This window comes from Panthera onca, chromosome A2 (assembly GCF_046562875.1).
Source record: "Panthera onca isolate mPanOnc1 chromosome A2, mPanOnc1 haplotype 2, whole genome shotgun sequence".
Classification (NCBI taxonomy): domain Eukaryota; kingdom Metazoa; phylum Chordata; class Mammalia; order Carnivora; family Felidae; genus Panthera; species Panthera onca.
In genome coordinates, this window is record NC_138340.1 from 135,043,993 (window position 1) to 135,066,801 (window position 22,809).

Consider the following 22,809-nt stretch of genomic DNA (forward strand, 5'->3'; position numbering starts at 1 on the left):
ACTGGGTGTTGTATGGAAACCAATTTGACAATAAATTTCATATATTAAAAAAATAAATAAATAAAGGCAGTGTTATATAGGACTCTGAGATGGGCTTCGGTTGAATCCTGGCTCTGCTATGTTTAGTTAAGTGACTGATTTACCCTCCATGCCTCAATTTCCTCATCTATAAATGAGGACAATATCTTACAAGGCTGTTGTGAGGTTTAAATAAGTTAATACATGATGTAAGACAATGCCTGGTACACATTAAGCACTACTTACACTTTAGCTCTTTATTTACCTATTAGCTATTATCATGTCCCAGGCATTGACGGTAGGTCCTTTGTCAATTTATGAGCCACCAGAGGCTCAGAGAGATTTAAAAACTTAAGATTATCCAGCTAATAAGTGGCTAACGTGTGACTTGTACCTTCTCTGTCTGATTCAAAGCCTGACTCTTAACTACCCTGCTGGCTTTCTGAGCTGTGGCAAATCACTTAACTGTAGATTGTAGGCTTTTTAAAAATTAAAAAACATTTTTTTTTTATTTGAGTATAGTTGACACAACAATGGTACAATTAGTTTCAGGTGTTCAGTATCTCCCACTCCCTTTCCCCCATTTTGCCTATCTCCCCCCACATTACCCCACCTTGCAAATCCTCAGTTTGTTCTCCATATTTACAGGTCTGATTCTGCATTTTGTTTTTGTTCATTCATTTGTTCTGTTTTTTATATTCCACATACAAGTGAAATCATATGGTATTTGTCTTGACTATTTTACTTGACATAATATCCTCTAGGTCCATCCATGTTGTTGAAAGTGGCACAATCTTATCCTTTTTAAGGCTGTGTAATATTCCATTATGTATATGTGTATATGTCTTATACACATACATGCAATACCACATCTTTATCCATTCATCTATGAAAGTATACTTAGGTTGCTTCTGTATCTTGACTGTTGTAAATAATGCTGGAATAAACAGAGCGGTGCATATATCTTTTTCAATTAGTATTTTTATTTTCTTTGGGTAAGTATTCAGTAATTGTAATTATTGGATCATTTGGTATTTCTATTTTTAATTTTTGAGGAACTTCCATACTGTTTTCCACAGTGGCTGCACCAATTTACATTCCCACCAACAGTGCATGAGGGTTCCTTTTTCTCCACATCCTCAACACTTGTTATTTCTTGTCTTTTTGAGTGTAGCCTGTATAGTACAGGTTTTATATCTGTTTACCCATCTATCCATCTATCTTGTCTCTTCTCATTTGGATTTTTCATTATGTTCTCATTTTGTCAATAAAAGGCATTTCCTTAAAACATCTGTGATTTAAACAAGAATTATAAAATACTAAGAAGGATAAGATAAAACAATTGCTCTTAAAATAATGCCACTCAAATAATTAGATAAGAAGTTTAAAAAGCAACGCTAACAGTACTAAATTGTGAAAGACATAAAATGTCATTTCATGTGACATCTGATAATGGCTATCAGTGTTTCCACACACTTGTAAGTTTTGTGGACATTAAGACAGTTATTATTAGGCATTTCAGGTTAGCATTTAAAACAATTATGACATTACTGTTTTAACCATTTGCACATCTTAATTACCAGGAAGAAACTGTATCAAATTTTTGTAGCTCATGGAAAGCTTTCTAATCTCTACTCTAGATTAAGATAAAGAGAATTAAGGCCTGAGAAGTGAGACAGGGCTGCTTAGCAGCAGTGGCAGGTGAGGTTGATGAGAATTAACAGCTTTTGACTGTTAGCAGAATGGTGGTGTAATGGGATCTGCTTATGGTAATGAGGCATTGACTGGATGGCTGCGTGAAATGATGCTTTCTCATTTATTTTATAAAATTATTGGGGAGATCTGTTAAATGATGATCTTGAGCCCAGAATTTTTAGATTTCTGTAGGATACATACTTTTGATGTTGAGCTGAAATTAGCAATCATATTTTATAGTGCTGTAAACTTTGTAATTATCTTACTGAGAAACTTATTCAAGGTAGCAAAATAAAAGCAAAACAAAACCTCTCTAAACAACCAATACCTTATCTTTCGCAAAACAGCTGCAATTTAGGGGAGTATTTAATATATCTCTAAATTGGAAAATTGTCCAGCCACTCAAGTTGCTCAAAAAACAAACAAAAAGAAACTGATAATTTTTTAAAGTTTATTTATTTATATCTTGTTTCTGAGCAATGTTAAGAATTATATCAAGATGAAGTAGCCACTGTTAAAGTTTACTTAAAGTTTCAGCCAGGACACGCTCAAGATCAAAACAATTGGCAATAAAGGAGAAGGTGGCTCAGGGTCTTTGCAATGTGACATTAAAGATTGTATCAGATAGAGTCTGTCTCAGGAATGACCATATGTCCTTTCCATCTGATGTCTGTTTCAGGACTCAGACAAATGACTTCAGGGTTTTAGATCTGCATTAGAGGATTGTTCTTTCATCACCTTTATTAGGTTTGGTTACAAATTAATCAGATGTGTTTCAAATGGATCAAGTGTGCATACTATCAAATGAATGGACATCATGACAAAACTATAAAAATTTGGATGATTACTCCTTTCAGGTTAAATGGGTTTGTAACATTGAGTACTAGGATGAAGTATAGACACCTACGTGTTCTTCTTTTCACTTAGAGAAAGAATTTTTCGCCCTAGTTTTAACTAACAATACAGGATTGAAATGGGAAGAAATAACGGTTCTTTTCTAACAGAGACTTTTCTAAGATGACTTTAAAAGAACAGGCAAAGGGGAGCAGAGCCACATCAGTTGTGGCTTGAGTTCGAGATAAGCAGAAGTGTGTGTGTGCTTAATGTCACATGGCAGGAGGCTTTCCCCAGAATAGTTTGCCGGCCCAGGGAGCCCTTTCATTTTGTGTCTGATAGAGCTGTACTTTGGAAAATAACCCGGTTCCCTGCCTATTGCTTCATTATGGATTATACAGGTAAAATTAAATTTAAAATATTTTCTAGTCATATAGAATTACTTAAAGTATTTTGAATTCATATATAAAAATTATGTTGATTGTGCTTGTTTTTTTAAAGATACCATGTATGAATTTGTTGTATACGAATTTTGATTAATTTAGTATATACACTTAAAGGAATTTGTCAGGCATGAGTTTGTTGTTTTTTCTATTTCAGTTTGGGTCATGCTCAAATGCAAACCATAATTAATTCTCATGTCTCCCCTCTGGGCCAGAAAGTTTAGAGTCCAAACATCTGAGTTCAGATTATGCCACACAGAGAATAAATATACACATGGTCTACAGAGAGCTTCTGGTTTCCGTAAAACATTTTTGGTTTTGTGGTAGTTCTTTCGTGCAGTGTGTCTTTCACATAGAGTTGACGTAATGAAGTGAGTTACAGAATTTCAGTTTTTATCCCAAATTTTCTGAGTATTAATGTGTCTAGAATTTTTGGATGGATAAATAGCCTCTTCCTTTTTAAGCTGCATAACCTTATTCCCAAAGTCTAGTTTCTGAATGGTAGATTGGGACAGGTTTGGAAATAAAGTTAAGGTTAGACTAACCATGGGTACTGGTTGCTTGATGAGTAAGTGGAGGATTCCCTTAGATTGGAGGGGGTGAAGGCGGGATGAGGAGGTGAGGTGATGATACGGAGGAATGGCCGTGAGCCTTTGCCAAAATTTGTGAGCAAATTCAAAATTAATTACCTTAATTCAAAATTATATTACCTTACATTTTTGAACTTTTGGGTAATGGTGGCACTGTTTTCTGACAGATTCCTTTTAAACTAAAGAATAAAGCCTTGGGGCGCCTGGGTGGCGCAGTCGGTTAAGCGTCCGACTTCAGCCAGGTCACGATCTCGCGGTCCGTGAGTCCGAGCCCCGCGTCAGGCTCTGTGCTGACGGCTCGGAGCCTGGGGCCTGTTTCCGATTCTGTGTCTCCCTCTCTCTCTGCCCCTCCCCCGTTCATGCTCTGTCTCTCTCTGTCCCAAAAATAAATAAAAAAACGTTGAAAAAAAAAAAAAAGAATAAAGCCTTTTGGAAGCTTTTCCACCAGGGCGGAGGCCCACCTTCCATACCCAGTGGAATGACAATATAAGTGTGCTTTTAGATTAAGCTCTTCTTACATTCTCTATAAATGATCTCTGTTGATGTATGTGTGGATCCTTGACAATATGGTATCAAATTGTGATTTTTTGGTGAAATTGACAATTTAAAATGTAACTTTTAGGAGCTCACTATGTAAAGGAGTTCTGTGGTAAATATTTTTTTGAAAATAAGACATTTTAAAGTAACTATTTGCCCCAAGTCTGTTTTTTCTGTAAATCCATATTTTTCTATTTTAGAGTTTCTATAAAGCCAATATAATAGCGTGTGCATATGTGTGTGTGGTGGTGGTGGTGGTGTGTGTGTGTATTTTGAATTTTTTTTCTCATAAGTTAAGTGTGCCAGAATTTTTGTTCCACGGTTCAGAAATAAAATAGACAACTTTCAGAAGGCTCACTGTATGTGTGGTACCGTGTGGAAGTAGGAAGAAACACATTTTATAGCCATATGCAAAGAAGTGAAATTTCTAAAATCTTATCAGGGAGTTTTACAATGAGTATGTTTTCAATGATAAATTTGTACCTTTTTCCCAAAGAACAGAACCATTGATTGTTTCATTTTTCTATAGTTCATATATTGCCACTAAAACATTTCTCTGTTTTTAGATAATACTTTATAAACGTATAGATGGTATTCCAAAAGACACACAACTTTAACACGCTACTTAGACATCAAGAGGAGTACTAAGAGGATCACCTGAGTGGCGCAGTTGGTTGTATCTGATTCCTGATTTTCGCTCAGATCATGATCTCATGATTCCTGAGATCGGCCCTGCATTGGGCTCTGCACTGACAGCACAGAATCTGCTCGGGCTTCTCTCTCCCTCTCTCTGCCCCTCCCCCACACTCACGTGCATGCTCTCTCAAAATAAATAAACAGTTTACAAAAACTAAGAAAAGAGGAATACTAAGAAAACTTTAGTGTGAGCAAAGGAGATGGCTCCAGAGAAATTCAAGATATGACACCTTCAAAATTAGTTTATGTATGTACTCTAGAGAGAATGTGTGGCTTAAGTTCTTATCACATTAATAGATAAACTAATTAAATTAGTTGATGAGGTAGGAAGCTATTTTGGATGTTGTCACCTATGGTGATTTTTATAAACATTTACATATTTGCAAATATAGGTATATTTAGTAAACTGTGAAGTGAAGAACGCATATGTTTTCAGTTCATGGGAGAATGAATTCTTTTGGATTTGGAAAAGAGAATTTATTTTACTGTCAGCACAGTTCATGAAGCGTAACCATATTGCACTTAATGACATCATCATGGCACTGAAGGGGTTGTCATCCAATAGAAAATGGTTCTTGATGATTCAAGAATAGATTTATCTTTTTTTTTTTTTTTTTTCTTGGAATGCTCTTTCTCCCACAGGGTTTCCATGTTATCCATGTGGTTTCCTTTCATTTTTTTTCAGGTCTCTGTTGAAATGTCATCTTTTAAGGGTGGCATTGCCTGACAGTTTTATCTGAACTAATAACCCTCACATTCAGTCATTCCTCAGCCTTGGGTTCCTCTTACCTTTTTTTGTAACACATGCTGCCATCTGACATATTACATATTTGCTTGTCTCACCCGCTAGACTGTAATCTCCATAGAGGAGGGAGTTTGTGCTTGGCTGTACCCCTAGAGTGCAGAACAGTAAGCTCCCAACAGTAAGTTGTTGAGTGATTTATGAATGGGGTTTCCTCTAAAAGTGACTATTGACTTAGTTTAAGATTTTCACTACTGTCTTTGTTTATCAACAGTGTTCTGATTTAACAATGATTATTTTGGCTACTAAATCATTTTGAATATTGATCTTTCCTTTCATTGCTAATTTTATACTAAAATTAACAGTATTCTCTTTGCTAATAAAAAGGGCAAGGTTACAGGCAAATAGACATAATTAGACAGAATTGATAGTTCAAAGTCAATTTTGGTCTTGGATGTATTATGTGATTTTTTTGAGGGGTGTGGAAGACATCAGATCAGTTTTATTTCATTATATTTTCTTTAGGCAACACATTAAAATTTGTCTTCATTTTGTGAGCTCATGCCAGGTGCCTAGAAGTGAGAAAAATAGTAAACTAAATTTTTGGAATCGTTTTGTCAAAGATGGGCCTTCAGTGATATGGATTCCAACATACTAAAGTACTTAGAAATACCTCAGGCCTCCAGAGGTTATAGAAACCTTAATAGGAGTCAGAGGCTGTCATTTGGGTACAGTTTTGCTGGCAAGTGAGATATCTATTGTTTTAACATACTGACCCTGGTATAGTTATCTAAAAAGTTGACTTCTTGCAAAATATTGCAGCCTTTAACTTACTCTCAGAAGTCAGTGCCAAGAAATAAATACAGGCACTCAGAAAAGTGCATTTACATATGCATATGTACACCCTCACGTATGAACTGAGAGGAGCTACATCAATGACTTGGCAAAGCAGTTATTGCCTATAGACTGTGGCCTCTGGTGGAAAATATCTCTTACCCAAGATCATCGTCTCATTCTACTTTTCCTCTTGCCTTTCTTCTGGCCACATCCATCCACCGTTTGTGTGACTATTCATGTACAACATCTGGTATGCAATTTAAAATAGATCTTACGTAAGATAATATTCTGGCTTCAACCCTTTTGAAGGGTATTGCCTTTTGTACTTCCCTACAGTTATATCTTAATTCCATTATTGATATTCTCCACTGGTTGTTAACATGACTGATAATTTGGGAGGATGCATTTTTCTTAATTCCTGCAATTTTTGGCATAGTTCTTTCTGTCATTTTTAGCTTTCTCTGGTGACCTTTCTCTTTTAAGAATATTTTTGTCCACATTTTCAGTTGATATCTATTTTCCTTTTGTTTTAGTTGAATACTTAAAATATAATTTTAAGTATTTGTTAATTCTCAAGAAGCATTATGGAAGAGCAGTTAAGAGCAAATGCTTTGGAACCTACCTAGATTTGAACCCCAGCTTATTGTTCAGTACCTGTGTGACCTTGGAAAATTATTTCACCATTTATCAAATGTGGAAATTAATGGTATCTACATTGTAGGATTGTTACAAAGATTCAATAAGTTAACTCATGTAAACTTCCCAGAATAGTACCTGGCTATTCAGTAAATATTAGTTATTGTTATTCTTTCCTACAACAAAATATTTGTTCATTATCTTATGTAACACCATTGCACTGGTTTAGCATTTCAGTAAGCAAAGGTCAAGTTACCTTGAATAAATTATTCTATAACCACACAATGGAATATTAGGCAACTATTAAAAAGATGAGATGGATCCACATATACTGACCAGAAAAGCTATTAATGATGTTTTTAGATGGTAACTTACAGTTTCACATTCCTATCAGAATTTAATGTTTAAAAACTATATTATATGAAGACACGTCTTTGTAAATCTTAAGAAAATACTGGATACATACCTTGGATGAATGGATAGAGAGGAAACTTGAGCTCTTGAATCTCCTATTTTATATGATTTTAAAAGTGTGGGATTATGGGAATACACACACACACACACACACACACACACACTTTTTGTGCATTTCAGTGTTTTTAAAACATTAAAACAAAATTTCTTTCTTTGCTTCTGTTGGATAGTCTATAGAATTCTAGTTTCAAAAACAGATTTCTAAGAGTAAAGGTAATGCAGGAAGAGTTTTATTTATCAAGTGACAAAATAACAATATCTTCAATTATTTCCTTGTAAGAATAGAGTAAAAAGAAATGTGTTTGTTGGTCATATGTGCCCACTGACACACAGGTGTGTACAGCCTGTGTGCACACAGCCTTAAAATGACTGAGTTACTCTAGAAAAGGACAGGAAGGCAAAATAAAAATAAGGCCAAAGGAATGGGATAAGTGAAATATATGTAGATAATATATTCCTAGAGCTGTGGTTTTCACATATGAATAACAGTTGCAACATAACTAATAATGTAATTGCTGATGTTTGTGAGCTCACTGTGTGCCACGCAGTGTTTTAAGCACTTGCACTGTTATTTTACTGTTAATAAATGGGTATACTTGTGGGTGTATTAATATGCCCAGAATATGTATGCAATAGTATACATATTTTCACGTAATTGTGATTGAGTTTACAACCTCTGATCTGTCAGTTTTCCATAAGTGTAGAGAAAAAACAATGAGTTCTGTAGTTATTTTTAAAGGTAGTTTATTTTTCTCATTTCTGATATTCTTAATTCCCTTGAAAAGTTTAATTGCTGCATAAAACCAGGAATCTTGATCTTCATGATATCTTTGTGGTTAGTTGCTGTAAAGCCAATATTTAGATCTCTTTGAGGTCCTTGTTAGTGCTTGGTATTACAGGTTGAAGATCTTGTCAGGAAGGTGAATATATATGTGGCTCTTGGTCTTGTCCATGTTGTGACAAAGGAATTCCCCTTTGAATCGCCTGCTCCCCTGAAGCCCCTGGAGCCTCTGGCTCAAGCAGCGCAGTCCGTCTGTGCAGTGTCTCTGACGTCATCGGTGTATGCATAAGCCCTGCTATTGTCTTACTGCTACGGCAGGGCTGGGGATTGCAGTAGCCGCTGTTGCTGCTGCTTCCAGTCGTGCCCCTGCTGCTACCTAGTCCTGCCTCACTGCATCCCAGAAGAGCCACGTTGGCTTGCCTTCCCCTATTGGATTTTCACAAGCAGCTCTTCGGGTTTTTGTGCTGTAGGAGACCTTGCTTTTCAATCACACGGGAGAACACTGAAGCTTGTAAGAGGAGAATCTGGCAGCTGGACACAGCTTGGACTGCATTGTGTGTCTTCATGACCCCTGCTGTGTAGTGGCTCATCTTTTCACTCTCCCGCGTACACTCTCCTCGATTTTATTTCCTTCCCTTTTTTTTTCTTTCTTCTGATTTTTTTAAAGCAGCCTCTGGAGCCAGCCATGTTTGGCACTGAATCTTCATGTAAGTAAATGGATCCCACTTCTTTGCTATTCAGAAATCTGTTTGCTGTCATGGTTTCGTTGGCTTGGACTTCATATCACATTGCCATAGGTCATTAATAGACTTTGTATTTTGGCTCTAATTACAAAGGAATTGGTCTCAGGGAAGGGACTCCTCCTTAACTGGGTTATTCATCCTTAAGGCCAGGGATGTCAGTGTGGCCAAAACCAGGCCTTCAAGAGGGAGGAAGGAAGACAGGAATCCAGGCAGTCTCCCCAGAACGTGTTAATTGATGGGATCAAGTCTGTCACCGATCTATTGTTGTGGGTTCTATAATAGTCCTTAAACCCTAAAGTAGAAACTGGGAGGATCTGAAATGATAGTGTTTATTAGAAAGGGAAAAAGGGTTTACAGTTTTTATTTAAAAGGACAAAAAGGTGTCATTATATCCTCTTCCTCCATATTTTTACAGAAGCATAGGAGTAGATATTATATGCAGATTTAAAGAATAAGAAGTAAGTTTTATTGTAAAGATTTTTTTTTTTTTTTTTTTTTTTTTTACACAATGGTTTCAATGTTGATATGCTGGCTAACGTCACAGTCTAGCAGCATCGTATCTGTCTTAAAACTTATACAATGAAATTGCTGTGGTGCAGAGCAGGCCCTGCACAATGGGCTGGGCTGGACAGCACTTGTAGACAGCTATAACTGGTATTAGCCTAACTAATTTGAGGATTATTTAATGTTGGATATAGAATAATATAACTTGTCCATGCAGTTATTCAGGCTTTGCAGAATATTTTGTCATTATCCATAAGGAAAGGTGACAGTTAAGTATTTCTGAAGAGACTCAACCTGCTAGCCCAGAACATTAAAAATTGACAAGATATTACCTTTGTGGGGAGAAGAAGATTAGGGCAGCAATTTAAGAAATGCATTTCTTAAGAATTTATAATCCAACATTTTCTTTCTGATCTTAGGTGATCACTGCATCTATTTGTGTGCAACTGATGGTTATTCTAGAATAGTTGTATTTCAGGAGAGCTTATAATCCTCAGGTTTTTTTTGTTTCTTGATTGGCTTTTTAAAGGATTATTTTTGTTGTTTCACATGGAAGCTTCTCATTGCTGAAATTAACCACACTGACTAATCAAGGTCAAGAAAGAATAACAGTGAGACAATGTTGCATTCGGCATATGACAATATTATTTTCTAAAAATTAAAAAATATTTTTTGAATTTTCACTTAATGGTACAATTAGAATTATTGTCACCCAACAAGTAGGAACAGATTATTAAGTGGAAAAGACCTTCTACAGTTTCATTTTAGTCATGGAATTTTGTTTATGTAGGAACTTAGGTATGGACAGAGAGATTTACTAAAGGGAAATTAGTCTTAATACTTTTTTTAGGTGAAAATAGAAGTTGAAGCTCATGTGGGAGTCTTTGGGCTCTTAGACTAGGGACTCTAACATTGTCTGGCCAGATTTACTTAGCAGACACAGCCTTGCCTGGTTATCAAACTTGATCTTTTAATAATGTCACCCATGTGCTATGTGATATGTTTGAAAACTGCTGGTTGCTTTTGGTTTCTGGAGCTACCGGATTACTGAACAGACAGAATACCATTCAGAAGACAGAACACCATCATGCAGATGTTTGCATTTTTTTAAACCTAATTGAGTATTAAGTTTTGCTTCTTGTTTATCACTACAAGACCATAGATAGGTTTGTACTGTCAGTGGTCATTAAGTGTTGAGAATGGACTGCCTTCTTTTGATAAGGAGATGCCCTAAATCTATACTCAGAGTTATGACAACTAATGTTTTGAGATTAGCTTTCTAGACCTTTAATTTTTGCCATTTGGAGGCCTTATAGGCTGAAACTGTCCATATTTAGAATATTCAGAAAAATAAGCCACATTTGAAGTTCTCATTAGTTCAGAAGGGATCTTCAAGACCAACTAAGACATTCTCACTAAATTTTTGTAATAAATACTTGTTTATCTACCCTGTGTACAATGCTGTGCTAGATCCTGGAAAGGTCATTATTTTCTAACATATTCTGATTTCATTATTCTTATTTTTGATTTCTGATTGTACTACTTTGCTTGTATCGGATGATCTTACTTTTAAAATCGAAGGATGGTTTACAAAGGATAAAATGTGTAACTCAAAGTGTCTGTCAGCTTTGTAAGTCAAAGCTCTGTAAATTTTTGCCTATGCTTACACCCATGGAACCATGCCCCAGATTATGATACAGAATATTTCTATTACTTCAGAAAGTTCCCTTGTGATGACCTTTCCCAGTCAAAAGGAAATCACTTCTGACTTCTGTTGCTTGTAGAGTCACGTGTAATGGCTCTTGTAAATTTTCTCTTTCCCTTGCTCTTTGCCTATAAGAGAAGGAAATGTCGATGTCCTCATTTTCAAGTACTAGAGTAAGTTGATTTTATGTTTCAGACCTTTGTAGTCAGGAATTTGCAGTAGCTGGTATCACGTTATAACATGTTCTGTCTCACTAAAATAGTATTGTTTGATGTATAAATACCAAAAAGACCCCTCCCCTCCAACATACTCATACAAAAGCCTTAAAAATGACAAAAAAATTTACCTGGAAGAGTAGACTCTTGTTCTTCAAATATGAAAACTTAAATAACCATGGCATCGGAATTAATAAATGCTTTGTCTTCCATTGTTTAAAAAAAAATTTTTTTTTAATGTTTATTTATTTTCGAGACGGAGCATGAACGGGGGAGGGTCAGAGAGAGAGGGAGACACAGAATCGGAAGCAGGCTCCAGGCTCTGAGCCATCAGCCCAGAGCCCGATGCGGGGCTCGAACTCACGGAGTATGAGATCGTGACCTGAGCTGAAGTCGGCCGCTTAACCGACTGAGCCACCCAGGCGCCCCTGTCTCCCATTGTTTTAATGAATGTCTTCTGTTAGCATTCTAGTGAATACCTTTAACAGTCCCAGTGTCAGTTTTTCTGACTTAGTGGATCTGAATCTCCATAGTTTTGTAGATTGGGCACAGTCTGTTTTGGGCCCACTGGAAAAAATGGAAGTGTTCTATGTTATATGTGGATTAATCCTTACAAAGCAGGAAGTGTAGCTTCTGTGGCTCTGTTACCATCTTGAAGTATTTCACTGAGCTTTTCCTTTACTGTAATTTCCCATGTCTAAAAATGGGAATAGTATGTCTTCTCTATCTGCTTTGAGGAAATGCAATTTTAGTTTCTGTGGCCAGAATAATTTAAGTTTAAGAAAAAAAGCACTATCAGTAAAGTTTTGTTGAGGAGAATAGTCCTTAAAAATGCATATTTTTGGTACTAAATTTGATTTAATGACATTTTAAGATCAATAAATTAAATTCCACAAAATTTTGACAATTTTACTTTTAAAATTTTATAAAGGGGCAGAAATTTTTCATCTTTTCTCTTTATGGAATAAAGAAAACTGGTTTTATACTGCTGTCATTTGGTTACGTTCTTCTTGATAAAGCCAGTTATTCTCCAAAGTGTAAATACTTACAGTACAGTGAACATTTATTCAATTAACATTTACCTGGCTCAGTCCTCCTCCTGCCTCCCCTCCCACATTTGTATCTTTTTCAGTCCTCAAGGGTACCATTTAAGATGTACTTTGGTGGGAATTGTACCCTGGTTTAACACATTAATATGTCTTCCAAAGAACCTGCCTCATTAGTCCAGTGAAGAGAGCAATATCTTTCCTTTTGAGAAACAGCATGCCTCTGGGCAAATAGTATCATTTAATCCCTCCTCCCCAAATTTTGTTATAGTCATAATACATTGAAAAGAACATCTAGGACATCTGTAAAGGGAAAAAGAAATCACTAACGTCCCAATAAAGTGGTAGGATTTTGTGAGCTTAGTGGTGGTGGGGAAATGGTGGCTGTGTATGTCAGGAAGTCAGTTCTCTTTAGCTTTGGTGTGGCTGGCCCTGCCATTTTGTGGATGTCTACATCACCTTAGGTAGGTAGATAGATGCTGGAAAGGATTTGTGATGTCCCATGTGATTTGTCTTTGAAGGACACCCAAAGTTCAGCTGTTGCCTTTTGTTTTCATTACTGATAAAGGCATTAAGTTGGGACTGACAGCTTCTCAATTTTAGTAGTGAGTGTGGTACCGTGTTTTTAAGAATAATGTAATTATCTCAAATTTTGAGCCATTGTGTGGGAGATAGTCAAATGAATATACTCTAGCAATATTAGGTCACCAAAAAGCTATATAATTAAACAGTCATTTCTTTGATAGAGAAACAAATGAGTCACACTCCTTTTTTTTTTTTTTTTTAAACATGCATTTCAGGCCATTTTTGACAGCTACTCATACATGAGATTGAACTTGGGTCTATTGTTTTGGTGTAATTTTTGTGAATCAGTTGAGATGTTAATAGTTACCGTGTTCATTCTAAAATGGCTATTCACAACTGGACCATTTTTCAATGTAAGTCCTAGTTCTTATGAAATAATTGTGTCAGATACTGCTGTTTTTGCTGTTAGTATGTTTGACATTCTAGTACTATATTTTGTTTTTATCTTTTTAGTTTCTGTCATATTGAACAAGATAATTTAGGTGTACAGCCATTTCCCTTTCCTACGGCTTTAATCTGGCTGTTAGTATTTAGTTGTATTGGATTTTAGATGCTTTCATCTTATTTAAAGCAAAAGTACAAATACTTAAGTATACACACAAAAACTTACCTCTCAGTCAGCACTCAAGCAGTGAGTGTAAAAGAAAAATATTATTCTACATAACTTTAGATAAGTAGAATGCCACAGATGCTAATGTCACAAATATGGGAAAATAATTATAGATAACTGAGGTTTATGTTAGGGCATGGTCATACAGGAGCCTGGGAAACTAAATAAAGCTCATGTAACATTTGACTTGTTTTACTATATTATCTTTTCTTTCCTTCTGACAATATAAGTTCTGATGTGATTTTTTCTTCTGGGTTTCTTGCCTGTTAATAGTTGATATTTTAATTTTTAGTATCAAGAAAATATTTTAAACTTAGGATTGAATTTTTTTCCTTCTGATTATTTATGTGCTTATTCTGCTAATACAGAAATGGAATAAAAATACTCAGTGGTTATTTTTAAATTCTCATATTACTTATTTTCACTCGAATATTGGTTTCCCTAATTGTTAGTCTATAGTTTGTTCAGCAGAAATTACACATGAGTTTTCAGTGATCTGTTGTTTTCATTGTCACAATAGACCAGATTCATATCCTGTATAAACCATGGGGAGTCTATGGGGATAAATGACCATATATGGAAACTTTCCCCATAGAATCCCCATGGAGTTACACAGGATGTGAATGGGATTCATTGTTGTTATGGATTCTGAGTTGGAAAAGTCACTGCTGGTGTGTATTTTTAACATTAATAATAGTCATTCCATTAAATTATGTTCAAATACTATTAAATTTTTATTATAAGACTATATGGAGCACAGGAATATGAATTGTCATTTTCAAAATTGTTTTTCAGAGTATTGCTATCCCACCATTTTTCCCTAATAAATATAAAGCTTTTATTAATATGTTTATTGATGTGTCAATTAGGAAATGCACAAATTTTGAATGAAAGGTTCTGTGATGTCATAATTGCTAGGCTAGAATAGTAAATTGTAGGGGCGCCTGGGTGGCTCAGTCGGTTGAGTGTCCGGCTTCGGCTCAGGTCATAATCTCACAGTTTGTGGGTTTGAGCCCCGCATCGGGCTCTGTGCTGACAGCTTAGAGCCTGGAGCCTGCTTCAAATTCTGTGTCTCCCTCTCTCTCTGCTCCTCCCCCACTCATGCTCTGTCTCTCTCCTTCAAAAAAAAATAAAAACATTTAAAAAAATTTTAAAAAATAGTAAATTATAATATTTCCTGTATGGAGATTTTGCTTTTATTAATAATGAATTCTCATAATTGTGAACTAAAAGACGGAAGATACAGTTTAGCACATGTTGTGGAAATGGCAGCAAACATGTGCCAGATTCAGTGATTAAGTGTAGATACTATGGTGCTCGATTGTCTAGTTTCAAATCTTGGCTCTCCTGTGTTCTACCAAGGTTTGGTCACCTGTCATCTAAGCTCTTCTGTCTCAAAATATGGCTTATCCAATGAATTCTTGATGTTAGGGGTATATCCTTTTTTGGGCCAGGACATTTATACCAGGGTGGGGCTTGTCAAAGGTTATCTGTGGAGAGTAGACTCCAGCAGTGGGAAAGACTGGCTAATGAAAGGGAAGAGTCACTTTCTAAGACTGGGTGGAAGTCCTATCATGGGTGTCTTTTTTTTTTTTTTTAATTTATTTTGAGAGAGAGGGAGCAAGTACGAGCAGGGGAGGGGCAGAGAGAGACAGAGAGAGAGAATCCCAAGCAGGCTTTTGTCCTGACAGCATGTGGCTCCATCCCATAAACTGTGAGATCATGACCTGAGCCAAAACCAAGAGTCAGATGTTTAACTGATTGAGCCACCCAGGAGCCCCTATCGTGGGAGTCTCTGAAGGGACTTAGCGGGAGATCTGATGAGAGGAGACTGCATGAAACTGGTCAGAGTTGGCAAATGCCCAGGTATTTCTCACTACTGGTCACCCCCTGTGGTAGGCATCACTAACTGGTCAAGCACTCTTGTAAGATTGGCTGAAGCCACTAAAGTTTGGAATGTTTTCCTCTTAAGACACTTTATCTGTTCAACTGTTTTCTATATTAGTGTGAATCATAGTCACATAAATAAATATTTAATCTTGGAAATAATTACTGAATTAAAAAATTAGTAATCCTAAGAGTTCTGGTAATATCCCTTTAGATATAAAATAAACACACCATTCTGTAATGCATTATGGTTCTCAGAAATGTCAAAGGGTTAATGATTCAGAGCCACCACTGATCTCTTTGAATGAAATTTACACCAATTAAAGATATATCCCCAGAGTGTGGTAGGGTACCTAACATATACTTTGTACTTATTCTTTAAAATTTGAATCTTAAGGTAATATTATTGAAAAGCTTAAGGTAGTATTATTGAAAATATGCTTTGTGGGTTTTATAAGATGTTAATATTGAGTTTAATTAAATTTTCTAGGCTAAGGAGTATATTATATTTAAGTGACATATATCAGAAACATATGAGTGAATAACTCTTGTCACCCTTTGGAGCAGGAGCAGGTGACACAATTAGAATAGCATATGGATTTTTATTATTAAGTCCATATTTTTTATAGGTAAACTGCCATATACTGATACTTAGGTATATATTGATAATTGAGTACATTTCATCTAAGTTCACTTATCATTTTTTAGATTATCAGGTAAAAAATAATGAATATTACAATTACCAATTCACTTATAGCATGAAAAGTAACAGTTGTCTCTCTACCCATCCTGATATAATTTTAGGAATTGGCAAAATTGTTTTTCATTTCTTTTTGAGAGTTTCAGACTGTTAAGATTCAGGCTTATTGGCAGAATTTTGGGGGAATACTGAGCCTAATTGGAATGCATATATATAGATTAAGAAATCACAGTGACTCCATTAGAGTATTATTTACCACTTACTTCCTTTATCCCTAACTACTTCTAGAACACCTAGGGTTAGCAAGAGGCTTTGGTAGGGTTTGAATTGGTGATATGCATGGGCATGAATCAGAAGTCTGGAATTTCTCATCTGAAACTTTCCTAGATTTGTTTTAGTATAATGATGTTTCAGTTATCTGTTGCTTTATAACAAAGTACCCCAAAACATAGTGGCTTGATATGAAGCATTTATTATTGTATTTCACAGTTATATGGGTTGACTGTACCCAGGGGTGGTTCTCTGATAGGGGCTCTAATGCAGTTGCAGTCAGATGTCTGTTGGGGCAGCAGTCATCTAAAGTCTTACCTGAGCTGGAGGTCCAGGATAGCTCTCCCATATGGATATAAGTTGAAGCTGGCTGTTGACTTGGGGCTCAGCTGGGGATGTAGGCACGTATGCCTATACTTGCATCCTCCTTGAAGTTCAAGTTTCTCGCAGCATGGTTTTCAGAAGAAGCATCCCATGATGGAGCATTCCAAGAATCCTAGGAGGAAGCTGCAAGGTTTCTTATGACCTAGTCTTGGAAGTCTCGGGAGTCCCTTCCACCATATTATCTTGGCCAAGAAAGTCACCAGGACAAGACCATATTCAAAGGGTAGAAAATTAGACTTCTTCTCTTGGTGAGAGAGTAGAAAGTCACATTGTAGAAGAGCAAATAGGATGGAAAAATATTGCAGTGGCCATCTTTGGAAAATATAATTTGCTCCATGTAGTTTCTAAACTCTACTCCATGAAGTTGGTTTTCCACAGGTCCTCCTGGAATTCTCTGTCAGGAGTCTGCTACTTTTTTTCTGTAATGGGCCAGATAATGAATATTTTAGACTTGTGGACCATATAGTCTTTTTTGCAACTACTCATCTCAGCCATTTTAGCAAATAAGTAGCCATAGACAGATGAGTGTGACTGTGTTCCAGTAAAACTTTACTTATGAACACAAAAATTTGAACTTCATATAATTTTCACATATCAATAAATGTTCTTTCCTCCCCAACCATTTAAACATGTAAAACAAAAACAAAAACAAAAACAAAAAAACAACCCACAACATTGTTAGATCAAGGGCTGTACAAAACCAGGTTGTGAGCAGGCTTTGGCCCTTGGGCCTTAATTTGATGACTCCTGCTCTTAATATTTGATCTGAGTTTCCTTTTTAATAACTGAAAAACTAAAATAAAAAGATATATTCACATATTAAAAAAAACTACTTTTGACTGTTGGGTACTACTGATAGATGAACTTATGGTTCATCAACTCATGGTTGATTATATTATTAAATGTTATAAATTTGAGCTTATAAATGTAGTCTATTTTACATATCGGGCTCTTGAATACTATTTTGATTGAAAAAAGATTGTTAAAAATGAGTGAGAGAAAAAATAAAATAGACAAAATCCTATGACATGTGAAGGCTTTAATTTTAGTCTCTTACCAGAATAACACTAGGTGACGAAAGTAATACAGGATACAAAGACCATCTGTGATTCAGTTTCACAAATATTTATTGAATGCAGAGGAGTAGTATGTGATAAGAAATAAGAGAGCAAAAAGCTTTCAAGAAATTTAAAGTTCAACTGGATATGAGGGGTGAGGCAGTGAGAGAGGGAGAGCAGAGAGGTTAATAAATACTAAAATTATGTTTCTCATTCAGTTAAAACAGTGTAGATGAGATTATTTTTGATACCAGTACCCATGAATCAAAGACAAAAATTATTTCTCATTGGAATTGGCATTGCATGATATGAATATGACAAAGGAAAATAGTTTTTTCTTTAAATAATTTTATTGAGGAACAATTTATGTATGATAAAATGTATCCATTTAACGTTACCAGTTTGATGAATTTTGGCAAATATATACATGTCTGTAACCACCCTTATCACTGCAATCAAGATAGAGAACATTTCTGTCACCCTAAAAAGTTCCTTTCTGCCACTTTGCAGTCAATTTCAAAATCTCTAGAATTTCGGGGCGCCTGGGTGGCTCAGTCGTTAAGCGTCCAACTTCGGCTCAGGTCATGATCTCACGGTCTCTGAGTTCAAGCCCCGCGTCGGGCTCTATGCTGGCAGCTCAGAGCCTGGAGCCTATTTCAGATTCTGCGTCTCCCTCTCTATCTGACCCTCCCCCGTTCATGCTCTGTCTCTCTCTGTCTCAAAAATAAATAAACGTTAAAAAAAAATTAAAAAAAAAATAAGAAAACAAAATCTCTAGAATTTCATATAAATGGGAACATACAATATATACTACCTTTGTGTACAACTTCTTTTGTTCAGCATAATGTTTTCAGGTGTGTTTGTGGGGGTTGGTAGTTTGTTTCTTTTTATTACTGAACATAATTGTGTGGGGGGGAGGTGCCTGGGTGGCTCAGGTGGTTAAGTGTCCGACTCTTGGTTTCAGCTCAGGTCATGATCTCATGGTTCGTGAGTGCGAGCCCTGTGTCAGGCTCTGTGCTAACAGTGCAGAGCCTGCTTGGGAGTCTCTCTCTCCCTCTCTCTCTGCCCCTCCCCTGCTTGTGCTCTCTTTCTCTCTCTCTCTCTCTCTCTCTCTCAAAATAAATAAACATTTAAAAAAAAAGAAATAACATCATTGGCTCAGCCATATGCCTACTGATACTGAGTTGTTACCTGTTTTGGTTTCTTATTGAATAAAGCTGCTATAGTTTTATAGCAGTGGACATATATTTTCATTTCTCTTGGGTAAAGACCTAGAAATGCAAGTGTTGAGAAACTTCCAAAATGTTCTCCAAAATGATTATAGTTTTTACATTCCCATCAGTAATGTATGGGGGTTTAGTTGCTTTATATCCTTGTCAACACTTGGTATTGTCAGTCTGTTTTAAATTTTAGCTAATTTGGTAGATGTGTAGTGATACAATTTTGTGATACAATTTTAATTTGCATGTCCCTCATTATTAAAGATGTTGAACATCTTTTCATGTGCTTGTTGGCCATTAGTATATCTTTATTGATGAAGTGTCTGTTCATATACTTTGCCCATTTTAAAAATCACGTGTTTGCCTTACTGAGTTTTGAGCATTCTTTATATATTTTGATACAAATCCTTTGTTAAATATATATATTGACAATATTTCCTTATAGTTTGTAGCTTTTAGTTTTATTAATGATGTTAGGTTCTTAATTTTGATAAAAGTCCAGGTTATCAATTTCTTGAGTCACATGTAAGAAATTTTTGCCTACCCTAAGGTTGTAAAGATTTTTTCCTTCTATTTTCTTCCAAATATTTTACATGTTTTGCTTCTATGTGTGTTATGAATCATCTTGAGTAAAGTTTTATATACAGTGTGAAGTAAAGGTGGACATTCATTGTTTTCAGCAAAATTCAGTTCTAGCACCATTTCTTAAAAGATAATCCTTTCCCCGTTGAATTGGCAACTTTATCAAAAATTAGTTGACCCTATCTATATTTCTTGTCTCTCTATTTTATTCCAGAGATCTGTGTGTTTATTCTTAGGACAATGCCATTGTCTTGATTGCAATAGCTTTATGATGGCTTTTGAAATCAGGTAGTGTAAGCCCTCCAGGTCTGTTCTTTATCAAAATTGCTTTGGTTATATTTGATCCTTTCATATCCATAGAAACTTTAAAATTTGCTTGTCAATTTCTAAAAAAAAAAAAAAAAAAAAAAAATTCCTGCTGGGATTTTGATTGAAAGTGTGTTTAATATATAAAGCAATTTGGGAAGAATTGACATTTTAACAATATTGGGTTTTTCAATTTATAAACATGGTATATCTGTCCTTTTATTTAGTTTTATTTCTCCCAGCAATGTTAAAATGAGTTATGAAATTAAAAGAATGGGTTTTTTTCATTGATAAAAGAATGCTTATCTGGAGTAGAGTAACTTATCTCACCTACTGAATATAAGTTCCTCAGTAGAGTAAAATGTAGGCGAGGATGCAGAGAAAGAGGATCTCTTTTGCACTGCTGGTGGGAATGCAAACTGTACAGCCACTCTGGAAAGCAGTGTGAAGGTTCCTCAAAAAAATTAAAAACAGAACTACCCTATGACTCAGCAATTGCACTACTAGGTATTTATCCAAGGGATATAGGTGTGCTGTTTTGAAGGGGCAAATGCACCCCAATGTTTATAGCAGCACTATCAACAATAGCCAAAGTATGGAAAGAGCCCAAATGTCCATTGACAGATGGATGGTTAAAGAAGATGTGGTGTGTATGTATGTGTATACACACACACACACACACACACACACACACACACATACGTATATGTATACACACACACAGTGGAGTATTACTCAGCAACCAAAAAGAATGAAATCTTGCCATTTGCAACAATGTGGATAGAAGTAGAGGGTATTATGCTAAGCGAAATTAGAGAAAGACAAATATATGACTTCACTCATATGTGGAATTTAAGATACAAAACAGATGATCGTAAGGGAAGGGTAGCAAAAATAATATAAAAATAGGGAGGGGGACAAAACATAAGAGAATCTTAAATATAGAGAACAAATTGAGGGTCCTGGAGGGGTTGTGGATGGGGAGATGGGCTAAGTGGGTAAGGGGCATTAAGGAAGACACCTGTTGGGATGAACACTGGGGGTTATATATTCCAGGGGATGAATCACTGGAATCTACTCCTGAAATCATTATTGCACTATATGCTAACTAACTTGGACGTAAAGTAAAAAAATAAAATAAAATAAAAATTAAAAAAAGTGGTGGTATTGGTAAAACGTCATTTATTTGAATTTGGAGAACTTGTTGAATTTCTGAAAACATCTTGAATAGCCTGAAAAATGAGACTTCACTGAACAAATGTTGCCATGAAGTCTTTTGGGGGTATGTTTTAACAAGTTGGTAAGAATGGTTTGTACCTAGAACACTTAAAATTATGTTCATGTAAAATGCTTTTATGGCCCTTTTGAAACATTTGCTCTCACAACAAGATATAAACTATGTCTTTCTACCTCTTGTTTTTTATTGCTTAGGAAAACATTTTATTATATTTTAAAAGTAACTTCACTTCAGTTTTTGCCTAAATATTCACATTTCTTTAGTTAGAGGGATCTGAACTTATGACTTTTTATATTTGGAAACAGGATCCCCTTCTTATAAATCCCCTTCTTATAAATCCCCTTCTTATCCCCGTTGAGTTACCAGCCTTTTTAAGAATCTGATAAATCTATGGATCCTTATGAATTCAAAAGATTTAAAACTAGCCTTTCAGGTCGGCATTTGTCACCTTTAAAAATTAATTGAACTGGAATTGACTTTATTTAAGAATTTTTCTAATTAACATGAGTTGTGATCATTTCCAAAGTCTTTAAACTTCATAAAGCCAGATTTGATAGAGATTGAACTGACTTGAAATAGCATATATATATATATATATATATATATATATATATATGTGTGTGTGTGTGTGTGTATTATAAATATGAATCTATAAACATTTATCTGATATATAAAGCAACTAACATCAATTCCCTCCCCCACCCCCATTTTAGATGGCTTATAAAACAGCAGTCCTATAATAGCCTCCAGTTCACTAATCTGTGGAAAGCTGTGGGAATGAATATACTTAATAGGTTATGAATTCATATGTACTGACTTTCTCACCCTTTTTCTGTGTTGCTCCCAGGTAGCCCTACTTTGTTATTATTGGTGTAAGTATATAGCACGATGCTTAAGAACCCGGGCTTTGAGATAAGACAGACAAAAACACAGTTTTACTGTTACCTTGAGCATCTTATTTCTCAGCCTCAGTTTATTCATCTTAAAATGGGACTGATAGATCAACACATGGGATTGCTGTTATTGCTCATATGAAATAGGTAGGTAGGATGACAAGCCCCTAACTGTACATAATAAGCAACCGATAGTTTAATTATTTTAAAAGTTTACAAACCAGAAACACTATGCACTATGTGTATATTTGATATAAGACAGAGAATTGAGAATATAAATGATAGCATCAAATGCATACAAATTGAAAATAGTGAGAAAAATTATTTTAAATGGAAAAACTTTTAAGCTCGGTCCCTGCCATCTGGCAGTCTACATTCTGAGGGGATAAGATGAATGAAATTATAATTCATGCACATATACTTTATTTACATTGATATTGATTTGTATAAATGTTTTTACACATGCACATTTACATATGAACAGCCCTCTTCTTGCTTCTCTTTACATCTGGTCTCCTCACTTCTAGTATTATTCTCTTGGGTTTCTGTAAGAGTCATCTTAACTTATCTTCCTAGCTCCC

At 35.5% G+C, this 22,809-nt stretch overlaps 1 protein-coding gene across 9 annotated transcripts in view; it reads left to right on the top strand.

The window, feature by feature from the left end:
• ST7 (suppression of tumorigenicity 7) overlaps positions 1-22,809 on the top strand; it is a 268,935-nt gene that overhangs the window by 67,263 nt on the left and 178,863 nt on the right. Inside the window, exon 1 of one of the 9 annotated variants that reach the window (XM_078440211.2) lies at positions 1,364-2,948. The exons of 7 other annotated variants lie outside the window; for them this stretch is intronic. In XM_078440211.2, coding sequence (XP_078296337.1) covers positions 2,936-2,948 — 13 coding nt within the window. In that variant the 5' untranslated portion in view covers positions 1,364-2,935. Of the gene's footprint in view, positions 1-1,363; positions 2,949-4,037; positions 8,991-22,809 lie in introns of those variants that run through there. One more of the 9 variants, XM_078440201.2, reaches the window with a different exon arrangement.